The sequence below is a fragment of the Mobula hypostoma genome, unplaced genomic scaffold (assembly GCF_963921235.1).
Source record: "Mobula hypostoma unplaced genomic scaffold, sMobHyp1.1 scaffold_137, whole genome shotgun sequence".
NCBI lineage: Eukaryota > Metazoa > Chordata > Chondrichthyes > Myliobatiformes > Myliobatidae > Mobula > Mobula hypostoma.
In genome coordinates this window covers 179,793-201,409 of record NW_026948205.1, presented here as the reverse complement: position 1 = coordinate 201,409, position 21,617 = coordinate 179,793, and the positions used below count along the sequence as shown (strand labels likewise).

Here is a 21,617-nt window from a genome sequence, read left to right as displayed (position 1 = left end):
GTAATTGTTTATATGGTTATATATGGATCAGCCATGATAAAATGGTGGAGAAGACTTGATGGGCCAAATGGCCTAATTCTGCTCCGGTACCGAATGAACTCTTGTCGGGCTTCCAGCCAGGTACGGGTATCGATTATAACCGACGGTTCGATGGCAAACTCTGGTGTTCGGTACCCGGTGTCGGAGGGCTGATCGGAGGCTCGAAGTTTTCGGACGACTCCGAGTCGGACTGTGGTCGGGCATGGCAGGGAGAGCTTTCTTCCTTCTCCCGTCTGCGTGAGACGTTGGGACTTTCGAGAGACTTTGAACTTTTTTTTCACCGTGCCCATGGCCTGTTCTTCATTAAGTTACGGTATTGTTGCACTGTTGTAACTATATGTTATAATTATGTGGTTTTCATTAACTTTTGCAGTCTCGGTCTGTCCTCTGTTTCTGTGATATCACACCGGGGGGAATATTGTATCATTTCTTAATGCGTGCATTACTAAATGACGATAAAAGAGGATTGTGTGTCCTCATAATCTAAAAAAAATATAAAACGTACTTCTCCCTGGACTACACTAAAGTGTACCCCTGCCTAATAGGGGTCAAAGATAACGACAGTGTTGCTCGCTGCGCTGTTTGCAAAACGGTGACTTTCCTATTGCCCGTGGTGGGTTAAATGACCGTAGAAGACATGTTTGGGGCGAGTCGCAGATTACGTCTCAACTCACCTCGAAGGACAGGTGCCCAACTACAAAAGTTTGCCGGTTGATGAGTTCTGGGGCGGGGGGGGGGTGGGTGGGAAGCTGTCCGAAGTAAAAGATCTGTGAGCACAGGGCAGTTGAGATTGGGAGAGCTCTGCCAGCTTTCGGTGCTGCCAGATTCTAGGCGTGATGCGGGAAGGGCGTTCAGTGTGGTGCGTCACGTTGAGACAGAATTCAGAAGTCAGCTGCCTCACGAAAACGCCTGCCAATCTGACGCCTTGCGAGACGAACAAATTCGTCGACCGGGACCGCTGTGAGGTCCAGGCTTCCGCTTGAGACCGCCCCCCCCCCGTTGAAATGGGTCTTTGCAGGGCGGGACGTCTGGTGTTTAAGGCCGTCGGTTTCCCGATCGGTCGGGGCATCAGAGGATACGGCGGGAGTACCCGGGGTGGGGGGTGGCGGTGTGTGTGGGGTTGAGTGGGGATCTGGGATCAGACATGATGGGATGACAGGGCGCATTTGATGGGCCGAATGGCCTCGTTCCGCCCGTGTCTCGCGGCCCCCGTTAAGGGTCGGATGAAGCAAAGAGCTGTGAGGGAGGGGGAGAGAGAAGTGGGGGGGGGAAGAGGGACAAAAGATTAGATTAGATTATGAGGACACTCAGTCCTCTTTTATTGTCATTTAGAAATGCATACATGCATTAAGAAATGATGCAATGTTTCCCCCGAGTGGTATCACAGAATACTTTATTGTCGCCAAACAATTGATAATAGAACGTACAATTATCACAGTGATATTTGATTCTGCACTTCCCGCTCCCTGGATTACAAATATTAAATATTAAAAATACTAAAAACAGTAAAAATTAAAAATTTAAATTATAAATCATAAATAGAAAAATGTAAAGAAAGGTCGTGCAAAAAAACCGAGAGGCAGGTCCGGATATTTGGAGGGGACGGCCCAGATCCGGGTCAGGATCCGTTCAGCAGTCTTATCACAGTCGGAAAGAAGCTGTTCCCAAATCTGGCCGTACGAGTCTTCAAGCTCCTGAGCCTTCTCCCGGAGGGAAGAGGGACGAAAAGTGTGTTGGCTGGGTGGGTCGTGTCCTTGACAGGACAAACCAAAGACTAACACTGACAGAACCACATAATTATAACATATAGTTACAGCAGTGCAAAACAATACCATAATTTGATGAAGAACAAACCATGGGCAGGGTAAATAAAGTCTCAAAAGTCCCCAAGTCGATCGACTCCCAAGTCCCCGATAGCAGGCGGCAAAAGGGAGAAACTCCCTGCCATAAACCTCCAGGCACCGTCAACTTGCCGATGCCTTGGAAGCAGCCGACCACAGCCAACACTGAGTCCGTCCGTCCGAAAACTTCGAGCCTCCGACTAGCCTCCCCGATACAGCCTCCCGAGTGCCATCCTCTGGCGAGTGCCTTCGACCTCCCCCCGGCCGCTGAAACACGCAAAGCCGAGGATTTCGGGGCCTTCTGCTCTGGAGATTCTGGTTACCACACAGTAGCAGTGGCAGTGAACTGGGCATTTCAGAAATCTTCCAGATGTTCCTCCGTACTCTCACGTCTGTCTCCATCAAATCAGAATTGTGCACGGTCCCCGACTTGACAGATAACAGACATCACCGCGCGAAGTGGCCGCGCGTGCTGTCGTCGCGCCATCTTCCCCTCCTCCAGTGAAAGAGAGAGAGAGAGAGAGGGAAAGTGAAAGAGCGTTGAGAGAAAGAGACGATGGAGATGGGGGGGGGAGAGAAGTGACAATGTTATGGAGAGAGGGGTGCAGGATGGGCAGAGAGGACAGGCGAAGGGAAGGCAGCTCGGCAGGTGGGACGAGAACGAGGCGAGTGAGGCCCCGCAGGGAGAGAGTGAGGGGGAACTTGCAGGGGCTCGAGTTGCAGGAGTGGGTTCGGACTTCGTTCCCTGGGGCGTGGGAGAGCAGGGGGCAGATTTGACCGAGGCGTATGGAATTAGGAAGGGATCACGCACGAGAAGTTCGGTCGGCTGGGACCGTGCTCGCTGGAATTCGGAAGGGACGAGAGGAGATGTTACAGAAACATATGAGGTCGTGGAAGGGGCAGATAAGGCAGGGGCAGGAAAGTCGTTCGCGCTGGCAGCTGAGACGAGAACTAGGGGACAGAGCTTCAGGAATTGGGGGAGTGGAGTCGGGACGGAGACGGGGAGGAACTGCTTTTCCCAGAGGGTGGGGGATCTGTGGAATTCTTCGCCCTCATGAAGCAGGGGAGGCTGCCTCAGTAAATAATTTAAGAAAAGATTGGATGGACTTTTGCAGAGGAGGGGAAATACTTTATACTTTATTGTCGCCAAACAATTGATACTAGAAAGTACGATCATCACAGCGATATTTGATTCTGCGCTTCCCACTCCCTGGATTACAAATCGATAGTAAACATGAAAAATTTAAATTATAAATCATAAATAGAAAATAGAAAAATGGGAGGTAAGGTAGTGCAAAAAAACCGAGAGGCAGGTCTGGATATTTGGAGGGTACGGCCCAGATCCGGGTCAGGATCCATTCAGCGGTCTTATCACAGTTGGACAGAAGCTGTTCCCAAATCTGGCTGTACGAGTCTTCAAGCTCCTGAGCCTTCTCCCGGAGGGAAGAGGGATGGAATGTGTATTGGTTGGGTGGGTCGTGTCCTTGATTATCCTGGCAGCACTGCTCCGACAGCGTGCGGTGTAAAGTGAGTCCACGGACGGAAGATTGGTTTGTGTGATGTGCTGGGCCGTGTTCACGATCTTCTGCAGCTTCTTCCGGTCTTGGACAGGACAACTTCCAGACCAGGTTGTGATGCACCCTAGAAGAATGCTTTCTACGGTGCATCGATATAAATATAAAAATTAAGGGTTTTTAAATGGTAAATGGTAGGGCATTGAAGAATGCAGTAGAGCAGAGCGATCTAGGAATAATGGTGCATAGTTCCCTGAAGGTGGAATCTCATGTGGATAGGGTGGTGAAGAAAGCTTTTGGTATGCTGGCCTTTATAAACCAGAGCATTGAGTATAGGAGTTGGGATGTAATGTTGGAATTGTACAAGGCATTGGTAAGGACAAATTTGGAGTATTGTGTGCAGTTCTGGTCACCGAATTAAAGGAAAGATGTCAATAAAATTGAGAGAGTACAGAGAAGATTTACTAAAATGTTGCCTGGGTTTCATCTCCTAAGTTACAGAGAAAGGTTGAACAAGTTAGGAGCGTAGAAGGTTGAGGGGGGACTTGATAGAGGTGTTTAAAATTATGAAGGGGGTAGATAGAGTTGACGTGGATAGGCTTTTTCCATTGAGAGTGGGGGAGATTCAGACAAGAGGACATGAGTTGAAATTTAAACGGCAAAAGGTTAGGGGTAACACGAGGGGGAACTTCTTTACTCAGAGAGTGGTAGCTGTGTGGAACGAGAAGTGGTCGAGGCAGGTTCGATGTTGTCGTTTAAAGTTAAACTGGACAGATATATGGACAAGAGAGGAATGGAGGGTTGTGGGCCGAGTGCAGGTCAGTGGGACCAGGTGAGAGGAAGAGTTCGGCACGGACTAGAAGGGCCGAGATGGCCTGTTTCCGTGCTGTGATTGTTATACGGTTATGGGGGAAAAGGCAGGGAGGAGGAGGTGAATCTGTGGCTAGATCAGCCGTGACCTTATCGAATGGCGGGGCAGGGTTGACGGGACAGGTGGCCGACTTCGAGTTATGCTCTTATGGGAGGGGTGGGGACAGTGAAAGAGGGAGGGCGGGCGGCAGGAAGGGTGGTAAGGGAGGGAGGAAGGTTTACGGAGGGCGCGAAAAGGGAGGAGGGGGTGTTTGGAATACGGGAATGGGGAAGGGCGGAGGGGGGGTCGTTAAAGGTGCGGAAAGGCGTTCGCCCCTCGCCTCTGACTCCTGCGCCCCTCTCTCTCTCACCCCCACCCTCCCGCAGCCGAGTTCCTCGTCTACACTCGGACATCGAGGATCAGGACCCGCCTGGGCAGCCCCGTGCTGGTTCACTGCGCCCAGGAGGGGGTCGGGGGCCCTCAGCTCTCGGCGGAGTGGCGGAGGCAACACCAGGGCTCGGGCCGCCAGCTGTACAGCCTCTCGGGCGGGGAAGGCCGGCTGGAGGGCGAGGGGGCCTCCGTGGACACGGACCGGGCCCGGGCCGAGGGCCTGCTCTCCCTGCGACTCGACAGGGTGGGGGTCGCTGAGGAGGGCACCTACATCTGCGCTGTGATGGGAGAGCACGGGCAGGCCCAGCAGACCAGCCTGATCGAGGTCATGGGTGAGTCTATTACCCCCATTACAGGGGAGCTTCTCCCCCATTACCCCTGACTGTGAGACACCGGTCAGTGTACAGATCTCCCCCTGAGAGAGAGGGACTGAGAGACACCGGTCAGTGTACAGATCTCCCCCTGAGAGAGAGGGACTGAGAGACACCGGTCAGTGTACAGATCTCCCCCTGAGAGAGAGGGACTGAGAGACACCGGTCAGTGTACAGATCTCCCCCTGAGAGAGAGGGACTGAGAGTCACCGGTCAGTGTACAGATCTCCCCCTGAGAGAGAGGGACTGAGAGTCACCGGTCAGTGTACAGATCTCCCCCTGAGAGAGAGGGACTGAGAGTCACCGGTCAGTGTACAGATCTCCCCCTGAGAGAGAGGGACTGAGAGACATCGGTCAGTGTAAAGATTTCCCCCTGAGAGAGAGGGACTGAGAGACACCGGTCAGTGTACCGATCTCCCTTGGAGAGTGAGGGACCGAGAGACACTGGTCAGTGTACAGATCTCCCCCTGAGAGAGAGGGACTGAGAGACACCGGTCAGTGTACAGATCTCCCCCTGAGAGAGAGAGTGACTGAGAGACACCGGTCAGTGTACAGATCTCCCCCTGAGAGAGAGGGACTGAGAGACACCGGTCAGTGTACAGATCTTCCCCTGAGAGAGAGGGACTGAGAGACACCGGTCAGTGTACAGATCTCCCCCTGAGAGAGAGGGACTGAGAGACACCGGTCAGTGTACAGATCTCCCCCTGAGAGAGAGGGACTGAGAGACACCGGTCAGTGTACTGATCTCCCCTGAGAGAGAAGGACTGAGAGACACCGGTCAGGGTACAGATCTCCCCCTGAGAGAGAGGGACCGAGAGGCACCGGTCAGTGTACAGATCTCCCCCTGAGAGAGAGAGGGACTGAGAGACGCCGGTCAGTGTACAGATCACCCCTGAGAGAGAGGGACCGAGAGACACCGGACAGTGTACAGATCTCCCCCTGAGAGAGAGGAACTGAGAGACACAGGTCAGTGTACAGATCTCCCCCTGAGAGAGAGGGACTGAGAGACACCGGTCAGTGTACAGATCTCCCCCTGAGAGAGAGGGACTGACAGACACCGGTCAGTGTACAGATCTCCCCCTGAGAGAGGGGGACTGATAGACACCGGTCAGTGTACAGATCTCCCCCTGAGAGAGAGGGACTGAGAGGCACCGGTCAGTGTACAGATCTCCCCCTGAGAGAGAGGGACTGAGCGACACCGGTCAGTGTACAGATCTCCCCCTGAGAGAGAGGGACTGAGCGACACCGGTCAGTGTACAGATCTCCCCCTGAGAGAGAGGGACTGAGAGACACCGGTCAGTGTACAGATCTCCCCCTGAGAGAGAGGGACTGAGAGACACCGGTCAGTGTACAGATCTCCCCCTGAGAGAGAGGGACTGAGAGACACCGGTCAGTGTACAGATCTCCCCCTGAGAGAGAGGGACTGAGAGACACCGGTCAGTGTACAGATCTCCCCCTGAGAGAGAGGGACTGAGAGACACCGGTCAGTGTACAGATCTCCCCCTGAGAGAGAGGGACCAAGAGGCACCGGTCAGTGTACAGATCTCCCCCTGAGAGAGAGGGACTGAGAGACACCGGTCAGTGTACAGATCGCCCGCTGAGAGAGAGGGACTGAGAGACACCGGTCAGTGTACAGATCTCCCGCTGAGAGAGAGGGGCTGAGAGACACCGGTCAGTGTACAGATCTCCCCCTGAGAGAGAGGGACTGAGAGACACGGGTCAGTGTACAGATCTCTCCCTGAGAGAGAGGGACTGAGAGGCACTGGTCAGTGTACAGATCTCCCCCTGAGAGAGAGGGACTGAGAGACACCGGTCAGTGTACAGATCTCCCCCTGAGAGAGAGGGACTGAGAGACACCGGTCAGTGTACAGATCTCCCCCTGAGAGAGAGGGACTGAGAGACACCGGTCAGTGTACAGATCTCCCCCTGAGAGAGAGGGACCGAGAGGCACCGGTCAGTGTACAGATCTCCCCCTGAGAGAGAGGGGCTGAGAGACACCGGTCAGTGTACAGATCTCCCCCTCAGAGAGAGGGACTGAGAGACACCGGTCAGTGTACAGATCTCCCCCTGAGAGAGAGGGACTGAGAGTCACCGGTCAGTGTACAGATCTCCCCCTGAGAGAGAGGGACTGAGAGTCACCGGTCAGTGTACAGATCTCCCCCTGAGAGAGAGGGACTGAGAGTCACCGGTCAGTGTACAGATCTCCCCTTGAGAGAGAGGGACTGAGAGACACCGGTCAGTGTAAAGATTTCCCCCTGAGAGAGAGGGACTGAGAGACACCGGTCAGTGTACCGATCTCCCTTGGAGAGTGAGGGACCGAGAGACACCGGTCAGTGTACAGATCTCCCCCTGAGAGAGAGGGTCTGAGAGACACCGGTCAGTGTACAGATCTCCCCCTGAGAGAGACGGACTGAGAGACACCGGTTAGTGTACAGATCTCCCCTGAGAGAGAGGGACTGAGAGACACCGGTCAGTGTACAGATCTCCCCCTGAGAGAGAGGGACTGAGAGACACCGGTCAGTGTACAGATCTTCCCCTGAGAGAGAGGGACTGAGAGACACCGGTCAGTGTACAGATATCCCCCTGAGAGAGAGGGACTGAGAGACACCGGTCAGTGTACAGATCTCCCCCTGAGAGAGAGGGACTGAGAGACACCGGTCAGTGTACTGATCTCCCCTGAGAGAGAAGGACTGAGAGACACCGGTCAGGGTACAGATCTCCCCCTGAGAGAGAGGGACCGAGAGGCACCGGTCAGTGTACAGATCTCCCCCTGAGAGAGAGAGGGACTGAGAGACGCCAGTCAGTGTACAGATCACCCCTGAGAGAGAGGGACCGAGAGACACCGGACAGTGTACAGATCTCCCCCTGAGAGAGAGGAACTGAGAGACACAGGTCAGTGTACAGATCTCCCCCTGAGAGAGAGGGACTGAGAGACACCGGTCAGTGTACAGATCTCCCCCTGAGAGAGAGGGACTGACAGACACCGGTCAGTGTACAGATCTCCCCCTGAGAGAGAGGGACTGATAGACACCGGTCAGTGTACAGATCTCCCCCTGAGAGAGAGGGCTGAGAGACACCGGTCAGTGTACAGATCTCCCCCTGAGAGAGAGGGACTGAGAGGCACCGGTCAGTGTACAGATCTCCCCCTGAGAGAGAGGGACTGAGCGACACCGGTCAGTGTACAGATCTCCCCCTGAGAGAGAGGGACTGAGAGACACCGGTCAGTGTACAGATCTCCCCCTGAGAGAGAGGGACTGAGAGACACCGGTCAGTGTACAGATCTCCCGCTGAGAGAGAGGGGCTGAGAGACACCGGTCAGTGTACAGATCTCCCCCTGAGAGAGAGGGACTGAGAGACACGGGTCAGTGTACAGATCTCTCCCTGAGAGAGAGGGACTGAGAGGCACTGGTCAGTGTACAGATCTCCCCCTGAGAGAGAGGGACTGAGAGACACCGGTCAGTGTACAGATCTCCCCCTGAGAGAGAGGGACTGAGAGACACCGGTCAGTGTACAGATCTCCCCCTTAGAGAGAGGGACTGAGAGACACCGGTCAGTGTACAGATCTCCCCCTGAGAGAGAGGGACCGAGAGGCACCGGTCAGTGTACAGATCTCCCCCTGAGAGAGAGGGGCTGAGAGACACCGGTCAGTGTACAGATCTCCCCCTGAGAGAGAGGGACTGAGAGACACCGGTCAGTGTACAGATCTCCCCCTGAGAGAGAGGGACTGAGAGACACCGGTCAGTGTACAGATCTCCCCCTGAGAGAGAGGGACTGAGAGACACCGGTCAGTGTACAGATCTCCCCCTGAGAGAGAGGGACCGAGAGACACCGGTCAGTTTACAGATCTCCCCCTGAGAGAGAGGGACTGAGAGACACCGGTCAGTGTACAGATCTCCCCCTGAGAGAGAGGGACTGACAGACACCGGTCAGTGTACAGATCTCCCCCTGAGAGAGAGGGACTGAGAGACACCGGTCAGTGTACAGATCTTCCCCTGAGAGAGAGGGACTGACAGACACCGGTCAGTGTACAGATCACCCCTGAGAGAGAGGGACCGAGAGACACCGGACAGTGTACTGATCTCCCCCTGAGCGAGAGGAACTGAGAGACACAGGTCAGTGTACAGATCTCCCCCTGAGAGAGAGGGACTGAGAGACACCGGTCAGTGTACAGATCTCCCCCTGAGAGAGAGGGACTGACAGACACCGGTCAGTGTACAGATCTCCTCCTGAGAGAGAGGGACTGATAGACACCGGTCAGTGTACAGATCTCCCCCTGAGAGAGAGGGACTGAGAGACACCGGTCAGTGTACAGATCTCCCTCTGAGAGAGAGGGACTGAGAGACACCAGTCAGTGTACAGATCTCCCCCTGAGAGAGAGGGGCTGAGAGACACCGGTCAGTGTACAGATCTCCCCCTGAGAGAGAGGGACTGAGAGACACCGGTCAGTGTACAGATCTCCCCCTGAGAGAGAGGGACTGAGAGACACCGGTCATTGTACAGATCTCCCCCTGAGAGAGAGGGACTGAGAGACACCGGTCAGTGTACAGATCTCCCCCTGAGAGAGAGGGACCGAGAGGCACTGGTCAGTGTACAGATCTCCCCCTGAGAGAGAGGGACTGAGAGACACCGGTCAGTGTACAGATCTCCCCCTGAGAGAGAGGGGCTGAGAGACACCGGTCAGTGTACAGATCTCCCCCTGAGAGAGAGGGACTGAGAGACACCGGTAAGTGTACAGATCTCCCCCTGAGAGAGAGGGACTGAGAGACACCGGTCAGTGTACAGATCTCCCCCTGAGAGAGAGGGACTGAGAGACACCGGTCAGTGTACAGATCTCCCCTGAGGGAGAGGGGCTGAGAGACACCAGTCAGTGTGCAGATCTCCCCCTGAGATAGAGCGACCGAGAGACACCGGTCAGTGTACAGATCTCCCCCTGAGAGAGAGGGACTGAGAGACAACGGTCAGTGTACAGATCTCCCCCTGAGAGAGAGGGACCGAGAGGCACCGGTCAGTGTACAGATCTCCCCCTGAGAGAGAGGGACTGAGAGACACCGGTCAGTTTACAGATCTCCCCCTGAGAGAGAGGGACCGAGAGGCACCGGTCAGTGTACAGATCTCCCCCTGAGAGAGAGGGACTGAGAGACACCGGTCAGTGTACAGATCTCCCCCTGAGAGAGAGGGACTGAGAGACACCGGTCAGTGTACAGATCTCCCCCTGAGAGAGAGGGGCTGAGAGACACCGGTCAGTTTACAGATCTCCCCCTGAGAGAGAGCGACCGAGAGACACCGGTCAGTGTACAGATCTCCCCCTGAGAGAGACGGACTGAGAGATACGGTCAGTGTACAGATCTCCCCCTGAGAGAGAGGGAACGAGAGGCACCGGTCAGTGTACAGATCTCCCCCTGAGAGAGAGGGGCTGACAGACACCGGTCAGTGTACAGATCTCCCCCTGAGAGAGAGGGACTGAGAGACACCGGTAAGTGTACAGATCTCCCCCTGAGAGAGAGGGACTGAGAGACACCGGTCAGTGTACAGATCTCCCCCTGAGAGAGAGGGACTGAGAGACACCGGTCAGTGTACAGATCTCCCCCTGAGGGAGAGGGGCTGAGAGACACCGGTCAGTTTACAGATCTCCCCCTGAGAGAGAGCGACCGAGAGACACCGGTCAGTGTACAGATCTCCCCCTGAGAGAGAGGGACTGAGAGACACCGGTCAGTGTACAGATCTCCCCCTGAGAGAGAGGGACTGAGAGACACCGGTCAGTGTACAGATCTCCCCCTGAGAGAGAGGGACTGAGAGACACTGGTCAGTGTACAGATCTCCCCCTGGGAGAGAGGGACTGAGAGACACCGGTCAGTTTACAGATCTCCCCCTGAGAGAGAGGGACCGAGAGGCACCGGTCAGTGTACAGATCTCCCCCTGAGAGAGAGGGACTGAGAGACACTGGTCAGTGTACAGATCTCCCCCTGGGAGAGAGGGACTGAGAGACACCGGTCAGTGTACAGATCTCCCCCTGAGAGAGAGGGGCTGAGAGACACCGGTCAGTTTACAGATCTCCCCCTGAGAGAGAGCGACCAAGAGACACCGGTCAGTGTACAGATCTCCTCCTGAGAGAGAGGGACTGAGAGACAACGGTCAGTGTACAGATCTCCCCCTGAGAGAGAGGGAACGAGAGGCACCGGTCAGTGTACAGATCTCCCCCTGAGAGAGAGGGACTGAGAGACACCGGTCAGTGTACAGATCTCCCCCTGAGAGAGAGGGACTGAGAGACACCGGTCAGTGTACAGATCTCCCCCTGAGAGAGAGGGACTGAGAGACACCGGTCAGTGTACAGATCTCCCCCCTGAGAGAGAGAGGGACTGAGAGACACCGGTCAGTGTGTAGATCTCCCCCTGAGAGAGAGGGGCTGAGAGACACCGGTCAGTTTACAGATCTCCCCCTGAGGGAGAGGGGCTGAGAGACACCGGTCAGTGTGTAGATCTCCCCCTGAGAGAGAGAGGGACTGAGAGACACCGGTCAGTGTGTAGATCTCCCCCTGAGAGAGAGAGGGACTGAGAGACACCGGTCAGTGTGTAGATCTCCCCCTGAGAGAGAGGGACTGAGAGACACCGGTAAGTGTACAGATCTCCCCCTGAGAGAGAGGGACTGAGAGACACCGGTCAGTGTGTAGATCTCCCGCTGACTATTTGATTTGGAAGACCTCGGACCTGTCAGAAGATATTGAATGTGTTTTTTTTCCAGCCAGATTACTGAACTCTTACTGTCTCTCTTGGCCCTCCCTCCTTTATTGTCTGCTGCCCCCTCTTTTAACCCTCTCGCTCCCCTCCCCTCATCTTCGTCTCCCTTCTCTCTCTTCCCTGCCTCCTCTCCCCCCCCCCCCGCCGTTCCCCAGAGCCGCCTCGGGTCCGCGTCTTCACGCAGACGTTCGGCGCGGGCCCCCGCCCCCGGCTGCTGCTGGTCTGCGAGGCCTCGGGCTTCTTCCCGCTGGCCGTCGACATCGCCTGGCTGGTCCCCGCCCCCGAGGACGATTCGGACCCCGTCCCCCTCGCCCCGCTCGTCTTTGGCAGCCACCGCCACAACCGCGACGGCACTTTCAACCTCTCGGCCGAGGTGGCCCTGGAGGGCTGGCCGGAGGAGGAGGAGGGCGGGGGCGGGCCCGGCCCCCTCTACACCTGCCAGGTGACCCACCCGGCGCTGGACGCCCCCCTCGCCGTCAACCTCCGGCCGCAGCCCCCCGACGGTCAGTACATGGGGTAATGTGGGTCCTTCTGGGGGGGGGGAACGGGCGGGGTGGGGGGAGGTCGCGGGTCTGTGACTGGGAGGCGGGAGGGAGAGGGTTAATAGAGCGTAGAACATAGTACAGCACAGTACAGGCCCTTCGGCCCACAATGTTGTGCCGACCCTAAAAACCCTGCCTCCCATATAACCCCCCCCACCTTAAATTCCTCCATATACCTGTCTGGTAGTCTCTTAAACTTCACCAGTGTATCTGCCTCCACCCCTGACTCAGGCAGTGCATTCCACGCACCGACCACTCTCTGAGTAAAAAACCTTCCTCTAATATCTCCCTTGAACTTCCCACCCCTTACCTTAAAGCCATGTCCTCTTGTACTGAGCAGTGGTGCCCTGGGGAAGAGGCGCTGGCTATCCACTCTATCTATTCCTCTTATTATCTTGTACACCTCTATCATGTCTCCTCTCATCCTCCTTCTCTCCAAAGAGTAAAGCCCTAGCTCCCTTAATCTCTTATCATAATGCATACTTTCTAAACCAGGCAGCACCCTGGTAAATCTCCTCTGTACCCTTTCCAATGCTTCCACATCCTTCCTATAGTGAGGTGACCAGAACTAGACACAGTACTCCAAGTGTGGCCTAACCAGAGTTTTAAAGAGCTGCATCATTACATCGCGACTCTTAAACTCTATCCCTCGACTTATGAAAGCTAACACCCCGTATGCTTTCTTAACTACCCTATCCACCTGTGAGGCAACTTTCAGGGATCTGTGGACATGTACCCCGAGATCCCTCTGCTCCTCCACATTACCAAGTATCCTGCCATTTACTTTGTACTCTGCCTTGGAGTTTGTCCTTCCAAAGTGTACCACCTCACACTTCTCCAGGTTGAACTCCATCTGCCACTTCTCAGCCCACTTCTGCATCCTGTCAATGTCTCTCTGCAATCTGTGACAATCCTCTACACTATCTACAACACCACCAACCTTTGTGTCATCTGCAAACTTGCCAACCCACCCTTCTACCCCCACATCCAGGTCGTTGATAAAAATCACGAAAGGTAGAGGTCCCAGAACAGATCCTTGTAGGACACCACTAGTTACAATCCTCCAATCTGAATGCACTCCTTCTGCCTTGAGATCTACAGCACATCACAGGCCATTCGGCCCACAATGTCATGCCGACCATGTAACCAGCATTAGAGACTGCCTAGGATTTCCCTCTCTTTCTCTAAGTTCCTTGTACCTATACAGGAGTCTCTTAAAAGACCCTATCGTATCCGCCTCCACCACCGTTGCCGTCAGCCCATTCCACGCACTCACCACTCTCTGCGTAAAAAAACTTACCCCTGACATCTCCTCTGTACCTACTCCCCAGCACCTTAAACTTGTGTCCTCTTGTAGCAACTATTTCAGCCCTGGGAAAAAGCCTCTGACTATCCACACGATCAATGCCTCTCCTCATCTTATACACCTCTATCAGGTCACCTCTCATCCTCCGTCGCTCCAAGGAGAAAAGGCCGATTTCACTCAACCTATTCTCATAGGGAAGGCTCCCCAATCCAGGGAACATCTTTGTAGATCTCCTCTGCACCCTCTCTATGGTTTCCACATCCTTCCTGTAGTGAGGTGACCAGAACTGAGCACAGTACTCCAAGTGGGGTCTGACCAGTGTCCTATATAGCTGCAACATTACCTCTCGGCTCTTGAACTCAATCCCACGATTGATGAATGCCAACACACCGTACGCCTTCTTAACCACAGAGTCAACCTGTGCAGCAGCTGTGGACTCGGACCCCAAGATCCCTCTGATCCTCCACGCTGCCAAGAAGTCTTGCCATTAATACTATATCCTGTCCGTGGGGGAATAGGTGTCACGAAACGGGGATAAGAGGGTTAATCCTCCTTCTGACGGCGGGCGGGTGTCCATACCGGGAGAGAAAAGGTTAATTCGATCTCTGATCGGGGAACGGTGGGCGGGGGGGGGGTGGAGGAGAGAAGGAGTTAATCCTCTCCAGGTAGTGCAACGCGTATCTGTATCACGGGAAGGGAGGACCAATCACCTCTCTGGGGAGTGTTGAACTGGGAGTGAGAGGGTTAATTTTCCTTCCGACAGGGGGCCGGGTTGTCCGTATCTGGGAGGCAGAGAGTTAATTCCCCCCCACCCCACCCCCCTCTACCTGATCTAGGTGCGGCTGCCTGTGACCGGGAGATGGAGGGTTAATACCCTCTGAGATTGGGACGTCATGTGCAATGGGGGGGGGAGAGGGGGTTAATATTCTCTCTGACGGGGGGGGGACTAGTATCTGGCAATAAAAGGGTTAATGTCCCTTAATGGAGGAGGAGGTGCTGTTGTCAGGAAGAGTGGGGAGAGAGAGAGGGAGGGGAGCGACGGGGAGGGAGAGAGAGGGAGAAAATTAACCCTCTCTCTCCCCTGGATACAGACACCAGTTTCCCCCGAACATTAACCCTCTCTCTCCCAGATACAGACACCAGTTTCCCCCAAACATTAACCCTCTCCCTCCTGGTTATACGCACCGAGGACCGTCGACCGGCCCCCTCTCCCCCCACATTGCCTCCGGCGCTGGTCCGCTCGCCCCCCCCCCACCCCCGGCACGGGTTTAACGCGGGTCCGTCGGGCAAGGGGCCTGCGACCGGGAGGGAGAGGGGTTACAGGTGTACCTCGGACTGAGGGAGCGGGATCCGGGCCCGATATCACCGGCCCGCGTTGCTTCGCGGTCGCAGTATCTCGCCGTCCGCGACGGTCTGGACTGCCAGTCGCGGCCAGTAAATGCTGATATTTAAAAAGCTGAACTGATTAACTGGCGCGACAAGGGGAGGAACAAGAAGAAACCGTCCCTGGCCGGTCGAGTGTGCGCACCCGATGAGAGGGGAGAGGGTCACGGGACGGGAGGCTGAGAGAGACGGACAGGGGCAGGGCGAGCCTGGAGGAAGATGGAGAGCAGGCAAGGGAGTGAGATGGACAGAAGGAGAAAAAAGAGAGAGAGAAAAAAAGTAGATAAATAAGGGACGGGGTATGAAGGGGAGGAGGGGCATGAACGGAAGTTAGAGAAGTCAATGCTCATGCCTCTCCCGTCTCCAGCCTCATATCCCTTTTGCCAGTCGACTTCCCAGCTCTCCCTCCCATCGTTTCCTATCGTTTCTGAAGAGATGGGACGGGCTAGATGCAGGAAGATTGTTCCCGATGTTGGGGAAGTCCAGAACGAGGGGTCACAGTTTGAGGATAGAGGGGAAGCCTTTTAGGACCGAGATGAGGAAAAACTTCTTCACACAGAGAGGGGTGAATCTGTGGAATTCTCTGCCCCGTGAAGCAGGGGAGGCTCCCTCAATGAATATATTTAAGACGAGGTCAGACAGATTTTTTTTGCAGAGGAGGGGAATTAAGGGTTATAGGGGATTCGAGTACAGGAGCAGGGAGGTACTACTGCAGTTGTACAAGGCCTTGGTGAGACCACACCTGGAGTATTGTGTGCAGTTTTGGTCCCCTAATCTGAGGAAAGACATTCTTGCCATAGAGGGAGTACAAAGAAGATTCACCAGATTGATTCCTGGGATGGCAGGACTTTCATATGAAGAAAGACTGGATGAACTGGGCTTGTACTCGTTGGAATTTAGAAGATTGAGGGGGGATCTGATTGAAACGTATAAGATCCTAAAGGGATTGGACAGGCTAGATGCAGGAAGATTGTTCCCGATGTTGGGGAAGTCCAGAACGAGGGGCCACAGTTTGAGGATAGAGGGGAAGCCTTTTAGGACTGAGATGAGGAAAAACTTCTTCACACAGAGAGTGGTGAATCTGTGGAATTCTCTGCCACAGCAAACTGCTGAGGCCAGTTCATTGGCTATATTTAAGAGGGAGTTAGATGTGGCCCTTGTGGCTACAGGGGTCAGGGGGTATGGAGGGAAGGCTGAGGCGGGGATCTGAGTTGGATGATCAGCCATGATCATACTGAATGGCGGTTCAGGCTCGAAGGGCCGAATGGCCTACTCCTGCACCTATTTTCTATGTTTCTATAAGGCGGGCAGGTGGAGATGAGTCCGTGGTCGGATCAGCCGTGATCTTATCGAATAGTGGAGCAGGGTCAACGGGACAGACCGGCCCCTGACGACCCCCGTCACCCAGGGCGCGCCCTCTTCTTGACGCCACCATCGGGGAGGAGGTCCAGGAGCCTGAAGGCATACAGCGCGGCGATTCAGGAACAGATTCTCCCCCCGGCCGGTGATAGGGAAACCCGATTTGGACTTGCAGGGATCCACAACTGACATAGATTCTCCAGTCCGACACCAGCGCACCAGGCCCAGGTTAGAATCCGCGGGGCAGCCGGCCTCACCAGAGGTTTCAATCGTTTCCTTTTGCAGACCAGGCAGCCCGTTACCTGCACGTCGTTTACCAGGGGGCGTTGTTGTCCGTGTTGCTGCTGGTGGCTGTGATGTACCTCTGTCGAGGGAACAGGACCCCGACTGGTGAGATGCACCTCCTGTTCGAAACGCTCCTGTCACAGAGAGAATCTCTCATTAACCCCGTTACAGAGAGAGTCTATCGTTACCCCTGTTATAGGGGGAGTCTCTCATCACCCCTCTAACAGAGGGAGTCTCTCCCCCATCACCCCTGTTACAGTGGGAGTCTCTCCCCCATCACCCCTCTTACAGGGGGAGTCTCTCCCCCATCACCCCTGTTACAGTGGGAGTCTCTCCCCCATCACCCCATTACAGAGGGAGTCTCTCCCCATCACCCCTGTTACAGTGGGAGTCTCTCCCCCATCACCCCTCTTACAGGGGGAGTCTCTCCCCCATCACCCCTGTTACAGTGGGAGTCTCTCCCCCATCACCCCCATTACAGAGGGAGTCTCTCCCCATCACCCCTGTTACAGGGGGAGTCTCTCCCCCATCACCCCTGTTACAGAGGGGGTCTCTCCCCCATCACCCCTCTAACAGAGGGAGTCTCTCCCCCATCACCCCTGTTACAGAGGGAGTCTCTCCCCCATCACCCCTCTAACAGAGGGAGTCTCTCCCCCATCACCCCTCTAACAGAGGGAGTCTCTCCCCCATCACCCCTGTTACAGAGGGATTCTCTCCCCCATCACCCCCGTTACTGAGGGAGTCTCTCCCCCATTACCCCCATTACAGAGGGAGTCTCTCCCCCATCACCCCTGTTACAGAGGGAGTCTCTCCCCCATCACCCCCGTTACTGAGGGAGTCTCTCCCCCATCACCCCTGTTACAGAGGGAGTCTCTCCCCCATCACCCCTGTTACAGTGGGAGTCTCTCCCCCATTACCCCCATTACAGAGGGAGTCTCTCCCCATCACCCCTGTTACAGAGGGAGTCTCTCCCCCATCACCCCGTTACAGAGGGAGTCTCTCCCCCATTACCCCTGTTACAGAGGGAGTCTCTCCCCCATTACTCCTGTTACAGAGGGAGTGTCTCTCCCATTACCCCTGTTACAGAGGGAATCTTTCCCCCATCACCCCTGTTACAGAGGGAGTCTCTCCCCCATCACCCCGTTACAGAGGGAGTCTCTCCCCCATTACCCCTGTTACAGAGGGAGTCTCTCCCCATTACCCCTGTTACAGAGGGAGTCTCTCCCCCATCACCCCTCTAACAGAGGGAGTCTCTCCCCCATCACCCCTGTTACAGAGGGATTCTCTCCCCCATCACCCCCGTTACTGAGGGAGTCTCTCCCCCATTACCCCCATTACAGAGGGAGTCTCTCCCCCATCACCCCTGTTACAGAGGGAGTCTCTCCCCCATCACCCCCGTTACTGAGGGAGTCTCTCCCCCATCACCCCTGTTACAGAGGGAGTCTCTCCCCCATCACCCCTGTTACAGTGGGAGTCTCTCCCCCATTACCCCCATTACAGAGGGAGTCTCTCCCCATCACCCCTGTTACAGAGGGAGTCTCTCCCCCATCACCCCGTTACAGAGGGAGTCTCTCCCCCATTACCCCTGTTACAGAGGGAGTCTCTCCCCCATTACTCCTGTTACAGAGGGAGTGTCTCTCCCATTACCCCTGTTACAGAGGGAATCTTTCCCCCATCACCCCTGTTACAGAGGGAGTCTCTCCCCCATCACCCTGTTACAGAGGGAGTCTCTCCCCCATTACCCCTGTTACAGAGGGAGTCTCTCCCCATTACCCCTGTTACAGAGGGAGTCTCTCCCCATTACCCCTGTTACAGAGGGAATCTCTCCCCCATCACCCCTGTTACAGAGGGAATCTCCCCCATCACCCCTGTTACAGAGGGAGTCTCTCCCCCATTACCCCCATTACAGAGGGAGTCTCTCCCCCCATCACCCCTGTTACTGAAGGAGTCTCTCCCCCATTACCCCTGTTACAGAGGGAGTCTCTCCCCCATTACTCCATTACAGAGGGAGTCTCTCCCCCATTACTCCATTACAGAGGGAGTCTCTCCCCCATTACCCGTTACAGAGAGAGTCTCTCCCCATTACCCCTGTTACAGAGGGAGTCTCTCCCCATTACCCCTGTTACAGAGGGAGTCTCTTCCCCCATTACCCCTGTTACAGAGGGAGTCTCTCCCCCATCACCCCGTTACAGAGGGAGTCTCTCCCCCATCACCCCTGTTACAGAGGGAGTCTCTCCCCATTACCCCCGTTACAGAGGGAGTCTCTTCCCATTACCCCTGTTACAGAGGGAGTCTCTCCCCCATTACCCCCATTTCAGAGAGAGTCTCTCCCCCATCACTCCTGTTACAGAGGGAGTCTCTCCCTCATTACCCCTGTTACAGAGGGAGTCTCTCCCCCATTACTCCTGTTACAGAGGGTGTCTCTCCCCCATTACTCCATTACAGAGGGAGTCTCTCCCCATTCCCCGTTACAGAGGGAGTCTCTCCCCCATCACCCCTGTTACAGAGGGAGTCTCTCTCCCATCACCCGTTACAGAGGGAGTCTTTCCCCATTACCCCTGTTACAGAGGGAGTCTCTCCCCCATCACCCCTGTAACAGAGGGAGTCTCTCTCCCATCACCCATTACAGAGGGAGTCCCTCCCCCATCACCCCTGTTACAGAGGGAATCTCTCCCCCATTACCCGTTACAGAGGGAGTCTCTCCCCATTACCCCTGTTACAGAGGGAGTCTCTTCCCCATCACCCCTGTTACAGAGGGAGTCTCTCCCCCATCACCCCATTACAGAGGGAGTCTCTCCCCCATCACCCCTGTTACAGAGGGAGTCTCTCCCCCATCACCCCGTTACAGAGGGAGTCTCTTCCCATTACCCCTGTTACAGAGGGAGTCTCTCCCCCATTACCCCCATTTCAGAGAGAGTCTCTCCCCCCATCACTCCTGTTACAGAGGGAGTCTCTCCCCCATCACCCCTGTTACAGAGGGTGTCTCTCCCCCATTACTCCATTACAGAGGCAGTCTCTCCCCCATCACCCCTGTTACAGAGGGGGTCTCTCCCCCATCACCCCTGTTACAGTGGGAGTCTCTCCCCCATTACCCGTTACAGAGGGAGTCTCTCCCCATTACCCCTGTTACAGAGGGAGTCTCTCCCCCATCACCCCTGTTACAGAGGGAGTCTCTCCCATTACCCCTGTTACAGAGGGAGTCTCTTCCCCATCACCCCTGTTACAGAGGGAGTCTCTCCCCCATCACCCCGTTACAGAGGGAGTCTCTCCCCCATCACCCCTTTTACAGAGGGAGTCTCTCTCCCATCACCCGTTACAGAGGGAGTCTCTCCCCCATCACCCCTGTTACAGAGGGAGTCTCTCCCCCATTACTCCGTTACAGAGGGAGTCTCTCCTCCATTACTCCGTTACGGAGGGAGTCTCTCCCCCATTACTCCATTACAGAGGGAGTCTCTCCCCATTACCCCCATTACAGAGGGAGTCCCTCCCCCATCACCCCCATTACAGAGGGAATCTCTCCCCCATTACCTGTTACAGAGGGAGCCTCTCCCCATTACCCCTGTTACAGAGGGAGTCTCTCCCCCATTACCCCATTACAGAGAGAGTCTCTCCCCATTGCGCCTGTTACATTGGGGGTCTCTCCCCCATTACCCCCATTACAGAGGGAGTCTCTCGTTACCTTGTTACAGAGGGAGTCTCTCTCCCATCACCCATTACAGAGGGAGTCCCTCCCCCATCACCCCTGTTACAGAGGGAATCTCTCCCCCATTACCCGTTACAGAGGGAGTCTCTCCCCATTACCCCTGTTACAGAGGGAGTCTCTTCCCCATCACCCCTGTTACAGAGGGAGTCTCTCCCCCATCACCCCGTTACAGAGGGAGTCTCTCCCCCATCACCCCTGTTACAGAGGGAGTCTCTCTTCCATCACCCGTTACAGAGGGAGTCTCTCCCCATTACCCCTGTTACAGAGGGAGTCTCTCCCCCATCACCCCTGTTACAGAGGGAGTCTCTCTCCCATCACCCATTACAGAGGGAGTCCCTCCCCCATCACCCCTGTTACAGAGGGAATCTCTCCCCCCATTACCCGTTACAGAGGGAGTCTCTCCCCATTACCCCTGTTACAGAGGGAGTCTCTCCCCATTACCCCTGTTACAGAGGGAGTCTCTCCCCCATTACTCCGTTACAGAGGGAGTCTCTCCCCCATTACTCTGTTACAGAGGGAGTCTCTCCCCCATTACCCCGTTACAGAGGGAATCTCTCCCCCATTACCCCCGTTACGGAGGGAGTCTCTCCCCCATTACTCCATTACAGAGGGAGTCTCTCCCCATTACCCCCATTACAGAGGGAGTCCCTCCCCCATCACCCCCATTACAGAGGGAATCTCTCCCCCATTACCTGTTACAGAGGGAGCCTCTCCCCATTACCCCTGTTACAGAGGGAGTCTCTCCCCCATTACCCCATTACAGAGAGAGTCTCTCCCCATTGCGCCTGTTACATTGGGGGTCTCTCCCCCATTACCCCCATTACAGAGGGAGTCTCTCGTTACCTTGTTACAGAGGGAGTCTCTCTCCCATCACCCATTACAGAGGGAGTCCCTCCCCCATCACCCCTGTTACAGAGGGAATCTCTCCCCCATTACCCGTTACAGAGGGAGTCTCTCCCCATTACCCCTGTTACAGAGGGAGTCTCTTCCCCATCACCCCTGTTACAGAGGGAGTCTCTCCCCCATCACCCCGTTACAGAGGGAGTCTCTCCCCCATCACCCCTGTTACAGAGGGAGTCTCTCTTCCATCACCCGTTACAGAGGGAGTCTCTCCCCATTACCCCTGTTACAGAGGGAGTCTCTCCCCCATCACCCCTGTTACAGAGGGAGTCTCTCTCCCATCACCCATTACAGAGGGAGTCCCTCCCCCATCACCCCTGTTACAGAGGGAATCTCTCCCCCCATTACCCGTTACAGAGGGAGTCTCTCCCCATTACCCCTGTTACAGAGGGAGTCTCTC

General features: G+C 55.4%; 1 protein-coding gene across 1 annotated transcript in view; it reads left to right on the top strand.

Moving 5' to 3' along the window:
* The window catches only part of LOC134341806 (tapasin-related protein-like), a 32,108-nt gene that overhangs the window by 9,219 nt on the left and 1,272 nt on the right, over positions 1 to 21,617 (top strand). Inside the window, exons 4-6 of the mRNA XM_063039744.1 lie at positions 4,631 to 4,966; positions 11,895 to 12,242; positions 16,615 to 16,719. Coding sequence (XP_062895814.1) covers positions 4,631 to 4,966; positions 11,895 to 12,242; positions 16,615 to 16,719 — 789 coding nt within the window. The remainder of the gene's footprint in view (positions 1 to 4,630; positions 4,967 to 11,894; positions 12,243 to 16,614; positions 16,720 to 21,617) is intronic.